Here is a 20,963-nt window from a genome sequence, read left to right on the forward strand (position 1 = left end):
CTACACCACCAAAAATGGGGGCAAAAGGAAGGAGATCATGTTTAATCGGTTATAAGAAAAGGTTAGAAATATAAGTGCTGACATGAGCAGTGTCCACAGAAACCTCTGAATCTCAGCTCAAAGCTCAAATAAACCATTTCTAATAATAATATGAAACTAAACTGGGAAGTCATAAAGGAACTGACTCACGAGGAAACACATGGAGGGGCACACAGTCATGAGCGAGAACGCGACACAGAACTGAGGGAGACGCGGACATAAATACACAGAGGGTTAACGAAGGAAGTGGGAGCACACGGGGAACACAGCTGAAACAGATAATCGTAACGAGACAGGGAAGGAGTGAACACAACATGACGCATACTGACGAGAGACTGTCAAAGTAAAACAGGAAGTACACAGAGGTTCAGACAGGAGAGAGAGAGCACAGACATAACAGGCTGGGGAAAACATTGAATGAAACACAAGGAGGGCAGACGAGGGCTCACAGATACAGAGGGGCACACAGGGGGTAAAAGTCACAAGGGGAAATCAAATAAGGAACAACTTAACAGAGCAACCCAGGAACCATGGCCTAAATAAAGAACAAAATACAAAATTACATGAAAACTAACAATTCTGGGCCAACATGGCCCAGGACAGATTGGTTAGATCTAAATATTCATTTATGAGAAAAATCTTTTTTCTTACACTGTCGTTTGTCACTAGATCTCCTCAGGGCAGAATCCCGTCTTGCACAGTTTCTTCTTTGTTGGTAGTTTAAAGATCTTTTAGCTGGCAAGCCATTTCCTCATTTAGTAAGCTCTAGTTAAGTTTCAGTGTCTGGAAATAATGTTACAAATATTAATGTTGATATTTTACCAAATTGTAGTGGAATCATTTCAGTCAGACTAATCAGACTAGCACATATGTTTGCAATCCAGTTTTTACTACAAAAATAACAGCTGTGAGAATCTCAAACATAATAACAAGTTTTAATCATTACTGAACATGTAATAAAAAGAGCTTATCATCCAGGAGTTTGAAGCACTTGTGAGCTTTGTTCAGTAGATTTCGCTCGTAGGAATTTCCGTTTTCTAAGTTATTTGCTTCCAGATGTTTGCAGTGGCATTATGTTTGGATCCCAAGCTGCCCCTGCTTCACACACAAAGGAGCTTCTGACTGAATTACAGCTATTTCTCATGTAATTTCAACTAATGGGAACTCTAATTCAAGATATCCATAATTACATTTCAGCTATAGAAAAGGAAACTCTGAGATATCATTAACATCATTTTGAATAGTTAGAATTACAGCTCAAGATGTCTACAACCTCATTCTGACTAGTTAACCCCTCATTTAAAACGTATAATGAGGAGAAGGCAGTTATCTCGAATTGAGGGGAATTAAATATATCTTCAGTCGGAATTGTAACTAATCAGAAATTAATTTTAGATATCCAAAATGGGAGTTTTTCCAAGTAGTAATTCCACTGCAGATTCAGCCCATATTCATTTTGGATTTGAAAAATGTAATTAAGAATATCTGAAAGAGAATGTGCAGTGCACTTAAATGGACACCATTTCTCCGAGAGACAACGACCTTTTTGATATCTGAAATGTTCTTTTTGGGCTCCGAAGAATTGAATGACAGATTTCTGCAATACACATCCAGTGTAGGTATTAAATGTGAAAACAGCTTGCCATATGTAGCATTCTGAGACTGTTTTTAATGACTTTGAGCTTACTGCAGTAGTTATAATTATGCATTTTTGCAATCAATATAATCAACCACATCAGCTCTCTGACCCCATGAGACCTTGTGAGAATGCATCCATGTGCAAGTAGCGTCAGAAATACTTGCACCGCTGCTTGAAACAACCACACAAGTCATTCTCAGCAGAAGAAGCAGGGCCCCCCCTGGGCCAATTAGTAACACGATGCATCATCGCTCCAATTTTCATCAACAATGAACCCGTTGTGTAGCAGTTAGGGCCATTCCAAATGTGAAATTTTGACCTTTTAATTACAGTGTCCCCATTGAGCCAATCAGTGTTTCTTTGTGAAATTGCACAAACAAAGACGCAAAGTGCGTCATCGTGTAAAATTGGACACAGAAGAAGAAATGGTGCCTGAGCTGTGACGGGGGATTAAAGCCCTAATGTCATGTTGCCTTATCCCTCCTTGGGGGGAAAAATGACACTTTCAAAAGTAGAAAAACACACATTGGTTTTATTTATTTTTTTAAATCCTTTTTTTAGACAAGAAAATAAAGCTGTAATTCCATTTCTAGTAAATTTCCTTAAGCAACATACACCCACTGGGCGCTTTGTTAGCTGCAGCTTCCCAGTACTGGGTTGCCTTCAGAGCTGCTTCAATGGCACAGATTCTGCAAGGTCCTGAAAACAGTCCTCAGGGATTTTGGTCCATGGACATGACAGCATCACACAGCTCATCCATGATGAGAATCTATTGTTCCATCACATCCCAGAAGTGCTCTATTGGATTAATCAGAATGCAGGATCAGAGGATCAGAAGATGGGTATGCTGTGGTCATAAAGGGCTGAACATGGTCACCAACAATATTCAGGTAGGCTGTGGTGTTTAAATTATGCCCAGCTGGTACTAAGGGGTGCAAAAATAAAATATCCCCACATGATTACATCACCACCCCCCACCTGAAGAGTTAAAACAAGGCAAGACGGAGCCATGGTTTCCTGTTGTTTACGGTAAATTCTGACTATACCATCGTAATTTTTCAGAAGAAATTGAAACTCTTCCCACCGGGCAATGTTTATCCAATCTTCTGTTTCGGTGAGCCCGAGTTAACTGTAGCCTCGGTTTCCTACTCCTAGTTGTCAGGAGTGGCACCCGGTGTGATCTTCTGCTGCTGTAGCCCATCTGGTTCAAGGCTCAGCATGTTGTGCATTCAGAAATATACTAACTGGTTGTAACAAGTGGTTACAACAAGTATTTCTACCCAAAGCTGCCACTCACTGGATATTTTCTCATTTTGGGACCATTCTTTTTAAACTCTAGAGGTGGTTTTGCAGTTTCTGAAATACTCAGACCAGCCCACCTGGCATCAACAACAATGCTACATTCAGAGCCACTTAAATCCCCTTTCTTCCTCATTCTGATTCTCAGTTTGAACTCCTGCAGCTTGTCTTGACCATGGCTATATGTCTAAATGCACCGACTTGCTGTCTTGTGATTACATATTTGCATTAATGAGCAGTTGAGGGTGTACCAAAGACTTTAAAAACATTTCGTGTTGTCCAAATGCATTTAAGTGTTATTTTGGCTTCTTTTCAGGTGTGGGACTTTAACGGCCGCTGCCTTCACAGAATGAATGCCGGCCTGGGTCGTGCTGTCAGACTCTCTCAGGTGTTGTTGCTGAAGAGAAGCATACTGGTGATGGGCTGGGAAAGGTAGTCGTGTATATATTTAAGAGATGTTATTATTTTGATTATTGTTGTTTTGCTCATTTGTGTTTCATTTTAAACACTAAATCCATAATGTACAACACTGAACAACTGTGTGTAAAAATGACTGTGTGTGAAAGCATCTGCGTGTGTGTTTGTGTGTTTCTGTCCTTTCTTGCTCTGTCTGGCTGCCAAAAGCTCAGAGCCAACCAGACATCTGGACCCTAACAAGTCAAAACGCTCCAGGGCGCTCATATTTGCTTTACTATCACTACCTCATATTTGTGTGATAGTGTGTGTGTGTGATAGTGTGTGTGTGTGTGTCTATTCTTTTTATACTCACATCACATCTGCTCTTCATCATCATCATCATTTCACACCCAGTGAGCTGAACTCAGCAGTGTGCTATCATCAAGTTATACGACTCGCTCTCTTTCTGTCTTTCCGTCTCATCGCCACATGCGCGCACACATCCCGACGCGCGCACGCACGCAGACACACTCTTTCTCGCTCTCTGGGGAGTCACAGTGGTAACGAGAACATAGACGACAGATCAGCAGCAGTAAAAGAAAATGGTGCCGTTATGACTTTCATTACTCATATAATTTCCTGTTTCTTCGCATCAGCCTAGACCGCAGTTTAATCCATATAGCGCTGTGTCACATGGCATCCAATTCAAAGTCCTATCAGCTTCGGCTGCTCAAGCGATCTCACGCGGGTTGAAATATCCACATCCCACTGCTAGACATACTTCTCAGTTTGAAACCAAAGTGCATCATTATTTCATTTCACATGCAGCAGCAGCTCAACAATAAAAAGCAAAAGTTCTGTGATGAGAGAACAAAAGCGTAAAGAAGAAGAACTCATTGCAGGTGTGCTAAAAGTCCTCCTGAGATGATGAGTATTAAAGTGTTGCATATTCATGATATCCCCTGTGGCGCTGTAGTGTAAAGGAACTGCTTCCATGTTCATTACCAACACTGCCTTGATGCATTGCAGGTGTAAAGCAAAGTTTGAATGTGTTGCAGAGGAGGTATAATTTATGGAATAAATAGCTGATTAATGCAATGTTTCTTCAGACTACGGGGGGAAAAAAGCAATTTGATGGGGGCAGCATGGATGGCGAGGTTCAAAATTTGTAGTGAAATTAAATGAATATGATTTTTGTTGGGAAAATAAACAAATGAGTCTGCTAATGCTATAATGATTACCTTTAATGCACTCAAATTCAAGTTATTTCTTTTTTTAAATGAGCAAAATAAAACTTTTTTCTTTGGGGGGTGGGGGTGGGACATAAGCCTGCTACAGTTCTGTGTAAAAGTCTTCGACCAATCGTCATATCTTTATATTTTGCTTCCAAGGAGTCACGCCTTATTGTAGCATTTTTAACGTGCGCAGTAGGTGTCCAGGTTAAGCCTCTTAACACTGACCTATGAATCATGCAATCATAAAAAGGGCACCGATCTCGAATACATGAACCACATAACAGACAACTTAGCAGAGGATACATTTTAAATGGTGTCTTTTGGCACTTTGTTGTTAGCAGCCTGTCGTAGAAGCACATTATTTGTTCCAATTTCCTTTGTTGAATCTATAGAAAATCCCAAAGATAACACAGTTCAACAGGCATAAAATAGGATTTTTGCACCAACGAGGTGATTCCCAAAGGACTATTAGCTGAAAATGACATATCTCAGCATGCTGTGATCTACACATGGCCCCGCATTGCACTGCTCCCTTCACCTCCAATTTAATCCATGCTGAGATTCTTTCCTTAAGTAATTTAAAGAAACTGGACAAGTAGAGGACAAAAGGAAGGCCTAGAGGGCCTAAAAATACTATGTACAGCAGATGAATATTATCTGAAAGTCATGTCTTTAAGAAATAGGAAAAAAAAAATCTGACAAAGGCCCAAAGAGATGCATTTGACCCTTTAGTTGATCCATTAACTGTTCACTGAAGCCTCATCAGAAACTATCTGGGTAGCTGTCAACAAGCCGTCTTAAGGAAGGGAAATGGGGACACAATGAAACACTGTCAGTCATGGATTGGCCTCTCCTGGAGCTGGACCTCAACATCACTGAAGCAGTGTGGATTCATCTTGACAGAGAGCAGAACAACAGGTAGCCGACATTCAAAGAAGACCTTCGAATGTCCTTCAAGAAGCCTGGAGAACTAGTCCTGAAGACTACAAGCTACAAGAAACCTGTCTATAAGAGTTCAGGTTGTGTTGAAGAATAAACGTTGTCATAACAAATACAGACTTTCAACATCTGAGATTTGTAAATTTGATTATTTTTTGCCTTATTTACTGTATTTCCATGTGTATTTGCTGCACCTATTTCCCAGCATAATATAAAAAAATGAGAGGTGACTGTTGGGTCTGCGCTTCTACAGGCCCTGCTGGTTTAGAGACTTATTCCCGTTAACAAAGCAAGACGATGAGCCCTCATCTGGGACTCTCTTCAGCTCTTTCTGGGACAGTGGCGCGGCTGCCCCTCTGTTGGTCTTCCTTGGTCTCTTGTGTTCTGGGGGCCTCTGGATGTCTGGAGTTTTGATCTCCTCCATACCTGCTTCATGCCCTGGAGGACGGGGCTGTGGCCCCCCCACACCCTCTAGCAGATTATTACATGAAGGAACCTTTTAAAAAAACAAAAAACAAACGCATCCATGCTCACAGGTGTACACACGGGTGATCACACCCACAAACTACACCCTTTTTGGCTCCTACCTCAAAGCACACTGTGTTCTGTTGATCTTATGTGCTGCACAATAATGTTTAATATTTAGTATTTACTGTCATATTCCCATATATCATTGTGATGTTGTTTATTCTATTACTCTTGTTCTCTTCTGCTTGCTTTCTTTTTTCTTTCTCAGCAGGTGATCCAGGTGATTGATATATGCATTTTTTTTTCTCTGCCCGTTCTGTTGGTTTTTGTCTTTTGCCCTTCTCCCCCGTCCCTCTTCTCAGCTGTTTCTCTTTCCCTCTTTCTTTCTCCCCTTCTTTCCCCCAGTCAAGTCTGTCCCGTATTCAGTAAGTGAAAATAAAATAAACAATAAAAGGTGAATCAAATGGACCACTATGGCAAGGCTGGGATGGTCAATTTGGTAAAGTAAATCCGTTGGGCATCTTTCTTTGCCTTTAGACAACAATTCTGATGGCAAAAGAGCCAAACGGGACAGGCAAAAAAAAAACAAAAACAAAAAAAACCAAAAAAAAAAAACAAAGCAAGACGAACAGCTCAACCGGTTTTCACATGCTAGCAAGGGGAATGGACGGCAGCAGTCCTCTGCCGTTGGTGTCAAGCGAGTCCAAAGAACCAGCTTCCCCTACAGCCTTTTATTTCTGTGACACACAGTTTACACAAACACTCATTGTAAACCCCCCTATAAAAGGTTAAAACACTGTGTGTGTGTGTGTGTGTGTGTGTGTGTGTGTGTGTGTGTGTGTGTGTGTGTGTGTGTGTGTGTGTGTGTTTGTGTTTGTGTTTGGGGGTGCGTTTGTGTGACCTCCTGCTCACCAAAATGGTCATAAAGGCAGGAAGTTTACTAAACAAGAAAACAGAACCTTCATGTGCCTATAATAAAACACTACAGCCTCCCCACCATTCAACAGGCTGGGGAGGGCAATAGAAACAGGAGAATGTCTTTGATCATACAGTTTGAACCAAGACTTACAAATTTAAGTACAATAATGGGAACATTTAACAATTTGACTCCAACAGTGACTCTATACTTTTACACAGTACTGTAACTACTGTGTAACTAACTAGCAAGTACTGTTGCTAGGGCTGCTCCGAACTGCCAGTGATACTGATGATCATTATAATAATAATTTAATATAACATGTATCCTGATTAACACATATGTTGCCTAAAGAAAGAGAATTAATAATGATGGTCCAGTGTGCATCTTATCTTAAAACTGTGTTGGAGTCATTTTTACACCATTTCCTTCCCTCTGTGTTTGTCCCTCTGTAGGAAGTTAACAGTTTTCCGCCTGCATTCCTTCTGGCAGTCTACTGTTGAGCCCTGTGAGTGGAAGGGGGGACTCCAGCATTGCGGTGCTGTACTGTGTGCCGCATTCCAGCCCCCACAGACTCTAGTGACAGGTGTGTGTTTGTACATGCAACGTAAATGTTTCTTTTACTCAGTAAAGTTTTGCAGTAACAGAAGCGTCATTAACAATGCATGTGTGCATTCATGCCTGTAGCTTTTGTGTGCACCTTTCCTTTTCGATTACGCTTTCACAGCTTATAAGAACGAGAGCTTGTGCAGAAGAGAGAGTTGGAAGAAAGGGGGAAAAAAACAAACACAGGCTAGGAAATTAAAATGAATCTGAGAAAACAGACTTTAGTTAACTGAAAAATAACTGGCTGCAGTTATCTGCTGATTAAAGTAAGTGGTGTTGTTATCAAAGGACTCAAGCTTCACGCTTCTCTGTCTCTGCTGGAAATGGCTGTGTGTGTGTTTTTTGTGTGTTTGTGCACATGTGAAGGTAGAAAGAGACTTAATAGAGCTCAGAATTCACAATCAAAGAACTGTACTCTCTCTCTCTCTCTCTCTGTGTGTGTGTGTGTGTGTGTGTGTGTGTGTGTGTGTGTGTGTGTGTGTGTGTGTGTGTGTCTCCATTTTTGGATTTTTTCTCTTTGTTGTTGTTGAACGTCAAATAATAGCCACAGTATAAACACAACAAAACTCTACAATATAAGTAAAAAAACCATAAAAAATAATGAAAAAGTGAAGTGAAAATACCCTAATTAGAAACTCCCCATGTGGCAGATACAGTAGACCTGCCAGGCCCTTTTAAGTCGGTGTTCTCCCCTGTTGGCCTTTGTTGGTGCAAACCACATTACTCAACAACAAGCACAACAGCTTCCATTTTCTCTGTTGTGGGCTGACATTTGCCTCCACCACAGACCGAAACCTTTAAATGTGAGAATGCCTTAATTTGCCATTTCCATCTTAATTAAATTTGCAATTAGAAGCAAGTAAACTGGAAAGGTCGTCAAGTATAATGAGGACAAAAAACCCTCACACGTGTTCCTGTCAGTACCGCAACTCACTAGAAAGTGAAGAAATCCCTGTATGTCTGTCTGCGCTCTGAGTGTGGAGGGGAGGGGCTTCAAACACAGACAGGTGACACAGGGACTCATAAACTGAGATGAAATGAAAGAAGTGTGTTTGTTTTTTTTAAGTGAAAAAACTAGAAATGCACAGATTGCACTTTTGATTGGCTGATTATGATTTTGTTTCACAAGTTTTTTCCACTTCAGATTGTCATATGAGACTGGCAGAGACTGACATCTAGCAGTTTGGAGGACCACATAATTTTACAAGCATAACCCTTTTTTCCCCTCGTGTGTGTCGAGTGTTTCTCATAAAAAAACAGAAACTATCTTTTGAAAGCAGTTTTCCTTTATTGGTTAAATTGATCCTTTGCCCAATAAATCGCAATCTTCCAGGTTTGTGTCAGCAGATTGGGTGGGGTCTTTTCCTTTCCAGCATGACTATGCCCCAGTGCACAAAGGTAGATCCATAAAGGCATGGTTGAATGAGCCTGGTGTAGAAGAACTTGACTGGCTCGCACAAAGCCCTGATCTCAACCCCATCAAACACCTCTGAGATGAACTAGAATTACTGCAAGCCAAGCACTTCCCCTCCAGCAGCTGTCTGATCTCACAAATGATCTGGATAAATGGGCTGAGATTCCCACAGATACACTCCAAAATCTTGCGGAAAACCTCCCCAGAAGAGTGGAAGCTATTAAAGCTCCAAAGGTGGGACGGACTCCACATTAATGCCTATGGATTTAGAATGGAACGCCATCAAAGCTCATACTGATGTCAGTGTGTAGGTGGTCAAAAGCTTTTGCCCCTGTCCCTCGCCAAACAAATGCAGGTGCAACAGATTTACAGTTTATAAATAAACTAAGCAACTAACAGTGAACGAAAAAGATACTAGAATGTTGACTAGTGACCAACAGTCAGCTATGATGCTTTTTTTCTGCGACATGCAGTAATTAAACAACTTTTTTTTGTATTTGAACACTGATATTTTTCTGATAAGACACCTAAAACATACATTCACAATTATTAATGGCATAACGTGTGGGTTATACAAAGCTGAACCTGCAAAGGGCAGAGGTAGTGAAGGTGGATGAGTTTCTAACCATCCAAAGCCACTCAGTGCACTCACAGAGCAGTAAAGAAGACAGTGCAGACAGGGTGGAGTGAGTGGAGGGTGGATGCAGGGTTTGGAGATGGTGTCACTGCCAAAAAGACAAGAGGATGTGAGCCAGTGGTGACAGATGTTAAGAATTTCACTCTGAATTCTCATTATTAATTAATTAATAAAAATCATTAACCATCTAATCAGTGAATGAATGTTTTTAAAACTAACAATCAGCAGGAGCCACATTAAAACCCACCGTAATGTAACAGTCTGGTTATACCTAATAAGGGCGACAGCTAATTTAAGTTTGTAGTTTTCTAAATCTGCAGAATTGGTGTTTGGATGAAATGGTTAGATGACGACATTAAGAAAACTCAAGTGTTAATACTGGAGGCTACGCAATCAACCTGTTCTTACAGGCACTGTTTAAACAGGCTCTGCACTGGTTCATCCAATAAGCTCAAGATCTATTCCCTCACTCTCTGCCTCTCCCTCCCTGAGTCCTTGGAGAAACAATTACTCAGTACCTCACTGAGGGTAGAACTGTTACACAAAACGTGAAAAAACAAAACAAAAACCTGAACACTGAAGAACATTTTCCGGCGTTACCATCAAAATGATTTGGCAGCTGATTAGTGCATGGACTCAGCGGCGTGAGCTGCAAATGACTCGTGTCCTAAAATCACACCAGCGCTTATTAAAATGCAGAAACACTGGGCGCCTCTGGCTAATGGAAGAGCAGACGAGAAGCGTTCGTCTTCCAATCACTCTATTTTTCATCCCACTTCTTCGAGTTCATGTGAACTTTTCAAGTTTTTATGCATGATTTAAAAAAAGAAAAGAAAAAAAGAAGCTTCTAAGCTTCTTGTGGACCTTGCAATCCCCCCTCCCTCCTTGGCACTTGATCACATCTGCCAAGCTGTCACACTGAGTATCAGCCATCATTAACAGAGAAACCAAGTAGCTGCTCTTTACATGGACAAATACATAGAATTAACGGCTCTGTCATGGTTTTTAGCATGTGAAGACGGCTTGCTTTGAAATGTCGGCATGACCCCTCAGTACTCATCACTTTCTAAGATTTTTTTTCTTTTGCCTGGGGGATTGAACTGGCAATCCTCCAGCCACTGGTCCACTTGTATAACCCTCAAACTGCAAACACCCTGCACCCAATTTGCCCCAGTATGCTCTTCACTTTGTAAAGTTGTATCACTTTGGCTCACGTATTGAAAGTTCAGCTGCAGTTTACCAGTCTTTGTGAGCAGCGTGCAGACACAAACTGCAGGGCCCCTCTCTGGCCTTCTGAGACAGATCAAGCCCACAGATAAGTACTGAGAGCGATAAAGTGAGGGATGGAGGTGGAAAGGTAGATAAGAGGGGTATTCTCAAAGCTGGAGGGAGAAATGGTTTGGAAGGAAATGAATAGTTGGAGCTAGAACAAAAAGCACGATTCAGGAGCTACTTTAGAAACTTGGAAACTTCTTCAAAGTTCGCTGTGCAATTTCTTTCCCCGTGCTCAGCCCCCCGCCATCAATTTATTTATCCATTTTTATCTAATCTCTGTACTTTAGACTGCCCACCCCCCTCCATCTACACATAGCCCCGCATTGCACTGCTCCCTCCACCTCCAATTTAATCCAAAATGCCCAATTTGAATTATGTTTATTAGAACTCTCGCAGTGGAAGCAAGGGTGAAATGAATGTGTTTCTGCCTTTCGAGCATCTATGTGTCTGTCTGTGCGTGCATGTTGTACGGCTGCAGGGAGGGTGCTTGTATATTTTAAGAAAAAACTTTGGAAATGTGCAGGCTGAATGCAAATGAGTCACCTCATAAATCACATTTTTTATATTTTGAGCTTCAGTGCTTTAACGTCTAGAAGGAGAAAGCGTTAAGCTGGGGGGAAGATTCAAAAACATAACCTTTGCGACAGCTTTTCGTCATCAGAGGTGCTGGGATATCCACATCTGCTAACATCTTGTCCAAAAAATTCAGAAAATGGTGTAATTCATTCCTAACTCCTCCTACATTTGAATATCCTGTGTGTTACTCTCCTCCCCTGGCCTTTGGGCATATGAAAGGGATGGAAAAAAATGAATGAAAGGGAGGGGGTAAAGAAAAAAAAAGGGTGAATCGCATTCGCATTGCTATTTCCTGCATTTCCACCCTTATCTTCTCGCACATTAAAGTAAAAGGTGCATGAGAACTGTGCGCTATTTTCTACATTAACTTTTGTTTTTTTTGGAGTTGCGAATTCTTTCTTTGACAAATCCACCGAGCAAAAAGGCGGCATCTAAAAGCGATGACGCATTAGTTTCAGTTGGCTGCATATTTCTTCGGGGTTGTAGTGAGTAATGCTCTTTTCACATCAAAGCATCGGTGCTGCCAAGTTATGCGCTTGTGCCGCCGAGTGAAGGCAGTGGTGGCATCATGGCCACCAGTGAGAAAAGTCAATTTAAAGTTCTATTTGGCCTCGCACCTGCTTAGGAGACGGTGCACGTGTCTGTGTTTGTGTATATTATTTTTGTGAGTGTGTGTGTATGTGTGTGTGCGCACGCATCTGTTAGTTTGGGTCTCGAGTTGAATCAAGTTGTAGCAGGAACATTGGGTTGATGGGGGACTGAGGCCTCCTCATCCATATTCAGTGTTTGCTAGGTTCTGCTTGACTTCTCACTCACACACACACACACACACACATGCACGCGCGCGCGCACACACACACACGTGCATTTCGGTGCACACAAACACAGCAGGATATATGGGTTCTGTGTATCTCCTTCAGTCTAACCCCCCTTTTCACTTTTCCTTCCTTCCTTGAATCCCTTAATCCTTTGTGAATGAAAAACTTCCAAGCAACCAGTCACCAACTAATCTGAAGTTTGATGAATGGCCAAAATGTTTTGCAACAAATAGAAATAGCAAGCGCAGAAATCAAAGGACGTGATGACAACAATGAAATTTTTTTTTTTTTTTGAGCAGAGGGGGCTCTTTTTGTGTATATATAAATCTGTTGGGGGAAAAATGGTAAACAATATTTAATATCATTGATATTAAATCAAGTGATGCCGCTTGAGTTGGCATTAACTGAGGCAGAGGAATGGAAGTTCAAAAATGACTCGGTGGAGTCAGAACTTTTTACCACAGACATTGTGCTGGTGGGTTAACTGGAACAGGTTCCATGGACTTCCACCAAAAAAAAAAAAAGCTGGCACCACAAATTTGCTGGGCCCAAAGCTGATTTTAATAAACATGGGAGGCGCTGCCGCGAGAAATTCACTAATGACTGGCTGATGTACCAGACAGATTCTGTCTGCAATGATTTTCATATCAAGGAAATTACTTGTCAAACCTGTCAAAATGTGAGATCGCTCTCACAAGGCATCCAAGGCAAACTGGCTCCATGCTGGCACTGACAGCAGTAGCACAGGCTCTGTAATGGTAAAAACTAGCTAAAAACTCATCTGACCTCTGTAGCCATTTGTGGGCTTGAGCGTATTCGCCAAAAATACAATGAGTATAACATCTTTGTTTCTGCCAAATCAATCAATCTTTTTAAAAACAAAATCATGTTTTACAAAACTGAACAAAAGTTTCGGGCAACCCCTCATTTCTTTATATTTTTGCTCCAAGGACCAAGACTTTCTTGTAAATGTTTAAAGTGGTCTTGAGCAATAGTTGTCCAGGATTTCTGAGGATCTTTTAAAAATTTTCTTTAGACTTTGGCTGCTTTTTCATTCATTTTTAGTCCCGTCCTTGTGCCCGACCACATTCAGAGGACTGTTTTGTTTTTTGATCTGATCTATGAATCACTCAAGCCTAAAAAGGCATCAAACCTAAGAGAACCGGTGTTGTGTCTACACTTAGACCACTTAACAAAGAATCATTTTAAAATTGTCTTTTGTCTTTGTTACTAGCAACCTGTCACAAAAACACGTTTTCCTCTGGTTTCTTTAGTTATATCTACAAAGACAAATAATCATCAGTATGTTTGGGAAAGTTCAGGAGAGACGTAGCACAGTGAGTGTCTACAGCCATCTGTGACACATGTTCTGGGCTCTTTCATGAACGGTTTAGGTAATTAACACCAGCATTAACTTTGACAGCTATTTCTGATTTCGTTTTAGTCAACCAAATACCATGAATCAACTGTAGACTAAATCTACAGTTCACTCAATCAACTAAAATGTAACGTATAACAGTTGTTGTGTTTTTACCGGTGAGAGTTTCTCCACACACTTTACAAAGCTTTACACTTTATCCGGGAGCTTCCCCCTTCCTGTTTTTTGGCGGCAGATCAAATGTGCGCATCTAACCATACTGCAGATTACTACCGATCAGTTCACTCACTTCCAAACTCATTTTAATGCAAAACTTATTTAGTTCTGATTAGTTCTCATTTTTATTTGCTGACAATGAGTTTCAATACATTTCAAAGTATTAAAAGCATTCCTGGATAGAAAAGGACACAGTTAAGCTCTATCAGTCTCCCCAGAGCCTGAACCTCAACATTAGCGAAGCAGTGTAGATCATGTGGACAGAGAGCGGAACAAAAGGCAGGTGACGTCCAAAGAAGAGCTTTGAATGTCCGTTAAGAAGCCTGGAGAACTATTCCTGAAGACACCTTAAAGAAATGACAAGAAAGCTGCCTAAGAGATTTAGGGTTGTGTTGAAGAATAAAGGTGGTCATAACAAATACTGACTTTCAGCATTTGACAGTTTGCATACATTTTAATAAATCACCACCCATTTCCCATTTTCTGAGCAAAATATAAGCAACGAAGGGTGACTAGAAGTTTTTGCACAGAATTGTACGTCTGCCAGTCACTGCTGCTGTTACTAACTCTGACACTGCAGTCAGAAGTATAATAGTACTAAAGTATAGAGCTGCAGTTCAGACTACAGGTGTTAGAGCTATTCTTGACACTACGGTACATCTACTACCATCACTGCTGCTCCCATTGACGCTATTCTGCTGCTAATGGAGCGAAGCCTGTAAGCAACGTTAGACAGACAACCCATTCTCCTCCAGTAATATCCCAAACACAGCCCTTCCATTTGATGATCCATTTAAGCAAACTCTTTCTGCCACCACTGGGAGTTCAGGCTGTGTTGCAGAATAAAGGTGGTCATACCAAATACTGACTTTTGAGTTTGTTAGAATGACAAACCGTGCAAATGCTTTTCTTATTATATGTTGTCAAAGGAGCTTGCAAAGAAAAGCGTCTGGACTTCTTTAAGTTGCTTGAAGACGTTTCACCTCTCATCCAAGAAGCTTCTTCAGTTTTAAGGTCAAATGGTGGAGAGTCCCAGATATAAACCTAGTGGGAGTGACCCCCCACAGAGGGACAAAAGGACCCCCTGATGATCCTCTAATCGCCTGAGCCAAGGTGTGAAACTGGGTGTGGGTCCCAATCAGCCAGAGTTTCGGGTGTGTTCATTGTGAAACCTGGCCCCACCTTATCATGCGAATTCCTGAGGTCAGATGGCCCAGGATGTGAGTGGGCGTTAAGGCGTCTGGGAAGGGATCTCAAAACTGGATTATAGATGGCAGAGAGTTGGTGTCGTAAACCCCCGCCTCTGTTCAAAGATGGTCGCTCACAGTGGACATAGATGGCTTCTTTCACTCCTCTTTCAAACCATCTGTCCTCTCTGTCCAAAATGTGAACATTGGCATCCTCGAAAGAGTGTCCTTTATCCTTAAGATGCAGATGGACTGCTGAGTCTTGTCCTGTGGAGGTGGCTCTTCTGTGTTGTGCCATGCGCTTGTGAAGTGGCTGTTTGGTCTCTCCAATGTAGAGGTCCGAGCATTCCTCGCCGCACTGTACAGCATACACCACATTGTTAAGTTTGTGTTTTGGCGTTTTGTCTTTCGGGTGAACCAGTTTCTGTCTGAGCGTGTTGCTGGGTCTGAAATGCAGCGGGATGTCATGCTTGGAAAAATTTTTCCTGAGTTTCTCTGATACACCGGCTACATAGGGGATGACAATGTTGTTGCGTCTGTCCTTCGGCTCAAGACTTTTGCACATTGCTGTGCAGCGATAAATCTGTGTAGTACTATTTTGTGTACGTACGTCTTTGTATTTCTTGTTATTATCCCCAGTTTAAATATGCACTGTGATGTGTACTCTATGTATGTTGTCAAAATTGTGCAGGCTAAGTGCATCAAAGTGATTTTAAAAATTAATGAGGGGGATTAAAGCATCTACATCTTAAAGCTCAACATTGTGTAGATGATGCAGAAATCTGCTCCCATTCTCTCTGACCCTCTCTGTCTCAGCCGTACACACACACACACACACACACACACACACACACACACACACACACAGGACATGATAAAAGTCACTTGAAATACAGAAGCTGGCCCTGGGCTGCATGAATAATGCAGCAGACTGGCACTCTCATAAACTTTATACCTCCTATTGCTCACACACACTCACCTCCCATAGCCAACACACTCCTCACACATCTCATTAAGTCCTGCTGTTGGACTGTTGAGCGACCTGATGAGATTCCTGCCGTTTTTGACAAACACATTGCCATGCATGTGCTCTTGCTTATATATAATGTAGATTACTTCAAAAGCACTTCTTCTTGCAGTAAAAGTTAGGGGTTGAGTGTTGGAACAGATGGTAGCTGGGGACAGATGTTGAACTTTATCTTTAGAGAAGTTTTTAGTGGCCAGCTTGCATGATTCAGCAGCAAGATAAGAAAGTAAGTGTGTGTTGATAAAAAGTTTTCTTTTGTGTGTGTGTGTATAGTCTTTGTATTTCTTTTACTGTGAAGACACTTGGTAAGCACAAGAGCTTGTAAAGCACAGGCGGTGAAGTTTACTATATACTGCCATGAAGCAAAGTACAGTTTTTAGAAGGTTTTTTTTTTTTTTGTTGTTGCCAAGTTCTTCCTCTGTGTTTTGTCCCTCTTCTGATGTGAGTAGGAAGCTACCATGGCGAGATCATAGTGTGGAACAGCAGCACAGAAAAAGCTTTGAGGAAACTCCGGCCACATGACGAAGGGGAAGACTGCAAGAAGCAGCAAGGTGCCACTTTCAACGACAGCAGCTGCAAACACATTCAAACCGTCGTTTCTGTAATTATTATTAGACGTTAATTCTTCCAAAAATCTTTAAAACAAGGAGAAATTAAGTTAATTTTTTTGCCTGTTTCTGTTTGCTTTTTCTTCTGTTCCTCATTCTCAACTCTGACACTGTGGGTCGTTTCCCCACTTCTCACTTCTCAACGTGCTTTTGAATGACAGAGGACTCGGAGAGCTGCGATGCCATCACCAGACTGTTCTTCATTCCAGGACGCACATCTGTAACAACTGCAGGTATAGATTGTGGACTCTTTAAAGTGTTATTTAAAGTAAGTCCTAAAAGATGTGGGAGGCTGTATGTTTGTGTAACGCTGTGGGGCAGCCTCAGCTCAGTATTAAATGTCAGCTGAGAGAGAGTGGAGAGAAAACTATTTTCACCCAAACAAATTCCGTATTTTGACTTTTCTAACTTTTCTCCTAACAATAAAGCCATCGCATTTGCAAATCAGCTAATTTCACCTACTTGCTGTGAGCCTCTTTAAGCATGCTTGCTGTAAAAGTGTTGTAGTTTGACGTGCCTGCAAAACCAAGAGCGGAAGCTGATGCAAACAATGAAGTAACTTTAAAGGCGTTCTACATTTTAAAATGCCAGATCTGCTGAATATATGGCCTTGCATTTATTATTATTTTTTATTTTTTTAAGGATGTTTTACACAGATTGTGTGTCTGGTGTTTACATATTTCAAATACAGTAAGGCTGTGTGGAAATACTGTACAGCATTTGCACATCACTGATCCTTTGATGTAGCAAGTTTTCGATATTTGTAACTACTTTCCTGCCAAAGTTTACTTTCCTGTATTTATTTTAAAAATTCCCTGGTCCCTTGACTTTTTAAATCCATTTAGATTTATTCTTGCTGTTAAGTAGCTGCTGCTGCTTTGAGCTGTAGCTGTTAGGTGCTTTAAAAACAAAAAAAACATGATCGGCCTCTGTGCCTGCTGCTGCTGCTCGGGTTTGCTGTAGCAATGAGGTATGTGGCTCTGTTGATGATGTTAGTGGAGCAGTTTTTTCTATGGGTTGCCAGATCCAGGGAGAACTAAACAAAGGAAGCCCTGGCCATGTTTATTGTTGACCAAAAAAATCTCATTGTCAGTCAGAACTTGTACAGATTTCTTACTAATTCGACTATTTCAGTGCTTAATGAAATATGTTGCTGATCTTTTTTCTTTTTTCAGTATCATGGATGTTTGAGATTCCCACTTAGCAACAATATGAGCATTTTTAATCCATAATTGATTTTGATTACATTTTAGACCACATGGGTACACTCTAACTGACTTATTGTAACTCTGTTTGACTTTCTCCTATTGGTACTTGTGGTGTTGCTACCACAGCATGCGTTTTCTTTTTCAAATCTAGTCCAAACACACGTCTAAAATAACCGATGCCTCTGGTTATTGCAGCCATTTCTATTTCTCCATTTCCATCAGGCGCTGCAGATTTGGTGTCCTGCGGGGGTTCAGGTACGGTCAGGCTCTGGAGCACCCAGCACGCCCGTCTGGTAGGACAGTTCACGGCCCACGAAGGGGACCTGGGATCTATTGTAATAGCTGTCAGTCCCTGTGGAGAATATTTAACCACAGCTGACAGGGAAGGGACAGTCAAGATATGGGACGTGAAGGTGGGTTTGTGCACAATTTTATATATTGTGGTGTTAAAAAAAAGGAGTAAAAAAGAGAAAATGACGGAAACTGATGAAAACAGAGCCCGAGGGTGGGACAGAGATCAAGAGGCAGACTTTAATAGACAGTGAAGAAAGAGTGGACCCTGAATATTTCCATTAAATCAAAGCGTGTTGTTCACTCTGAAAATGACAGCCCTGCCTGTCATTGTGAAGTCTCAGCAGCTTGCTGGAGTACAGTGAAGACAGTCAATCATTTAGAAAATCTCCCCTGATGGATTAGTGGAGAGAGGTAATGCCTCCATCCTCTTTATTTTTAAAAAAAAAAAATTATTTTAAAGCAGTAGAGGCCATTAGAAATGGATGAGATTTGTAATTGATTCCTTTTTTAAACAAAAGATATTGTTTTTGTAGACCACCTCGATTAAAAGAGGAGTGATGAGGAGTCATCACATCATCAGTAATGTCATCCACGTCCACTGAGATTCAGTTCATCACACGAGAATGTCCCACGCGTTTGGTCACTGAAGAGTTTTCATACCTCAGAGAGGCCTTTCGACTTTTTGACTCTTGTTATGAAGACTTGGATCGTGCCGTCAGTATGAAGCATAGCTGCATCACTGTCATGCTCATAATCACAGTAAAAGAACACCCTCTCGGGTATTATTGCCACAATATTCAGAGCTCAACTCTCTGTCACAGTTTATAAGGGGATGAATTCAGATGGGTACGTCTCAATTGGCTTCCAGTTTAATTTATGGAGATTTATGTATATATAGTTGAAGCTGGGCAATCTCAGTGCTCTGGTGGAAATTCTGTCCCTTCGGCTAGTATTGAGCGCACCTCAGAATCAGCTGGATAACTAACATGATTGCACAGTACAGAGTTGTGCGCCCAGACATTTCTCAGGTCAGTCGCAGGTGTCACCTTAAAATGATGTGCAACTTAGTTAAATAAGTTTAAAGTATTTAAAGTAACTGAAAATAAATGTTTTGTGCTTAAATTGTAACTCTTAACACTGAACTTAAATCTTGTAGTTATTAGGTACCCTCAGTGTTATCTTATTGTAACACATGAAACTCCTCCTATCTGAAAAGGTTCTATAAATAATAATGTAATTATAATATTGCCTAGCAACCACCTAAGAATGGATAAAATGATCCATTTGTAGCCTTTATGCAATATCATCACTTTATAAAAGCATTTCATTTCAGTTTCAACAGACCAAATATAAATGATTAAAATACCAAACTATGATTCACCAGGTGTATAAACTGTAACTTATACTGTAAGTTACAGTTAACAGGTTATAAGTTTAGAGGTTTTATTTACTCTGCAAAACTAACAAGCCAAAGCAGTAAATGTCAGACATTGATTAAAAATGTACTTCATCTGCTTTAAGATGCCAATAGAGGCATTCATGGCCAGTTAGGTTACTACCAACCTTGGAAATGCTATCTGGGCCAAAGAGGACATCATTAGCTAATATGATTTTGTGGGTTATACAGGTTATCGTGGAAAAGTCACCTTTTACAGTGGGATCTCACTTTCATTGTACACTCCAGCTGCGGCAGCTCTGTCATTAAAAAGTTTACTCTTCAGGAGCCCCAGCTAAACATAGCCCTAAGTCTTTCTTTGAAAAAAGCATTCATCTCACTCTGTTATCTATGTTAAGCAAAAATATTCACAACACAAATCATCTCCAAAAAGTCAGATCTTTCCAGAATTTTACTGCACTGTAATATTAGCACTAACTAGCTTTTCTGCAGTGCAATATCAAGGATCTTCCTTTATTTCAGGCTTCTACATAAATCATCAGCTCGTGAGGTTTCATTCCATAGAATGCACAACACACTTCTCGCTCAGTCTTTTGGCATACTATAATCACCTATTATGTACTACATACAGTTTTATATGAATTAAGTACCTCAGTCTTTTAGTCATTTTTTATGTCTGCCTGCAAAATCTATGGTCACCAATAAAACACACAAGAAGTGGTAATGAGAGTGGTAAATCTGCCACTGTTGCCATTGTAACCTGCTGTGTGATTTGAGAAAACAGAAAGCTTAGCAACGGTAACTATGGGTGGCAAAGCTCAGCGGTTGTGTAATGATCTGTTCCTCTGTCCCTCAGTATTATTGCCTCACACCAGGTGAAGGAGTCAACAAAGAACTCCCAAAACTGCTATCTAGTTTCCATCCACACCTCGACCACGTGACTCACCTGGAGATGTGTTTACATGGCGATAAGCTCCTCCTCCTCTCGGCATCGTCAGACTGCAGTCTGGCTCTCAGTTACCTGCCTGGAGAGACCGTCGGTTTTTTCGGACAGGTAAACAAATGCACACAAGTGCAGCGTCTTGGGTTACGCAACACAACCTGCAAGTGTGTAATAAAGAGCTGGTCGGATGAAGATATTGTTCGGTGACACAGTGGCAGGCTAACGGCCTTATATCCTCACACTTGAAATGTAGAGATGTTCAGAAGGGCTCTGATAAAGCCTAACCTCCCTCTCTGCAGCATGCTGGTGGTTGTTAGCTTCCAGTTGACAAAATGAATGTGAAACCTACCATCAAGCCATGGTTAGGCGTGTGTGTGTCAAAAGAGACTCATGTGAAGTTAGCCTGCGGCGGTGTCTGCTGAGTGTTGCTTCATTTGAGTTTGCCTCAG

The 20,963-nt window shown here is 41.1% G+C and overlaps 1 protein-coding gene across 3 annotated transcripts in view; it reads left to right on the forward strand.

The window, feature by feature from the left end:
* Positions 1–20,963, forward strand: part of LOC113036855 (WD repeat-containing protein 49) — a 39,543-nt gene that overhangs the window by 17,726 nt on the left and 854 nt on the right. For 2 of the 3 annotated variants that reach the window (XM_026193396.1, XM_026193395.1), the window contains exons 10-15: positions 3,294–3,409; positions 7,387–7,517; positions 16,515–16,616; positions 16,835–16,906; positions 18,104–18,294; positions 20,428–20,625. In XM_026193396.1, the coding sequence (XP_026049181.1) occupies positions 3,294–3,409; positions 7,387–7,517; positions 16,515–16,616; positions 16,835–16,906; positions 18,104–18,294; positions 20,428–20,625 (810 nt within the window). Of the gene's footprint in view, positions 1–3,293; positions 3,410–7,386; positions 7,518–16,514; positions 16,667–16,834; positions 16,907–18,103; positions 18,295–20,427; positions 20,626–20,963 lie in introns of those variants that run through there. The other variant, XM_026193397.1, reaches the window with a different exon arrangement.

Source organism: Astatotilapia calliptera, chromosome 14 (genome assembly GCF_900246225.1).
Source record: "Astatotilapia calliptera chromosome 14, fAstCal1.2, whole genome shotgun sequence".
NCBI lineage: Eukaryota > Metazoa > Chordata > Actinopteri > Cichliformes > Cichlidae > Astatotilapia > Astatotilapia calliptera.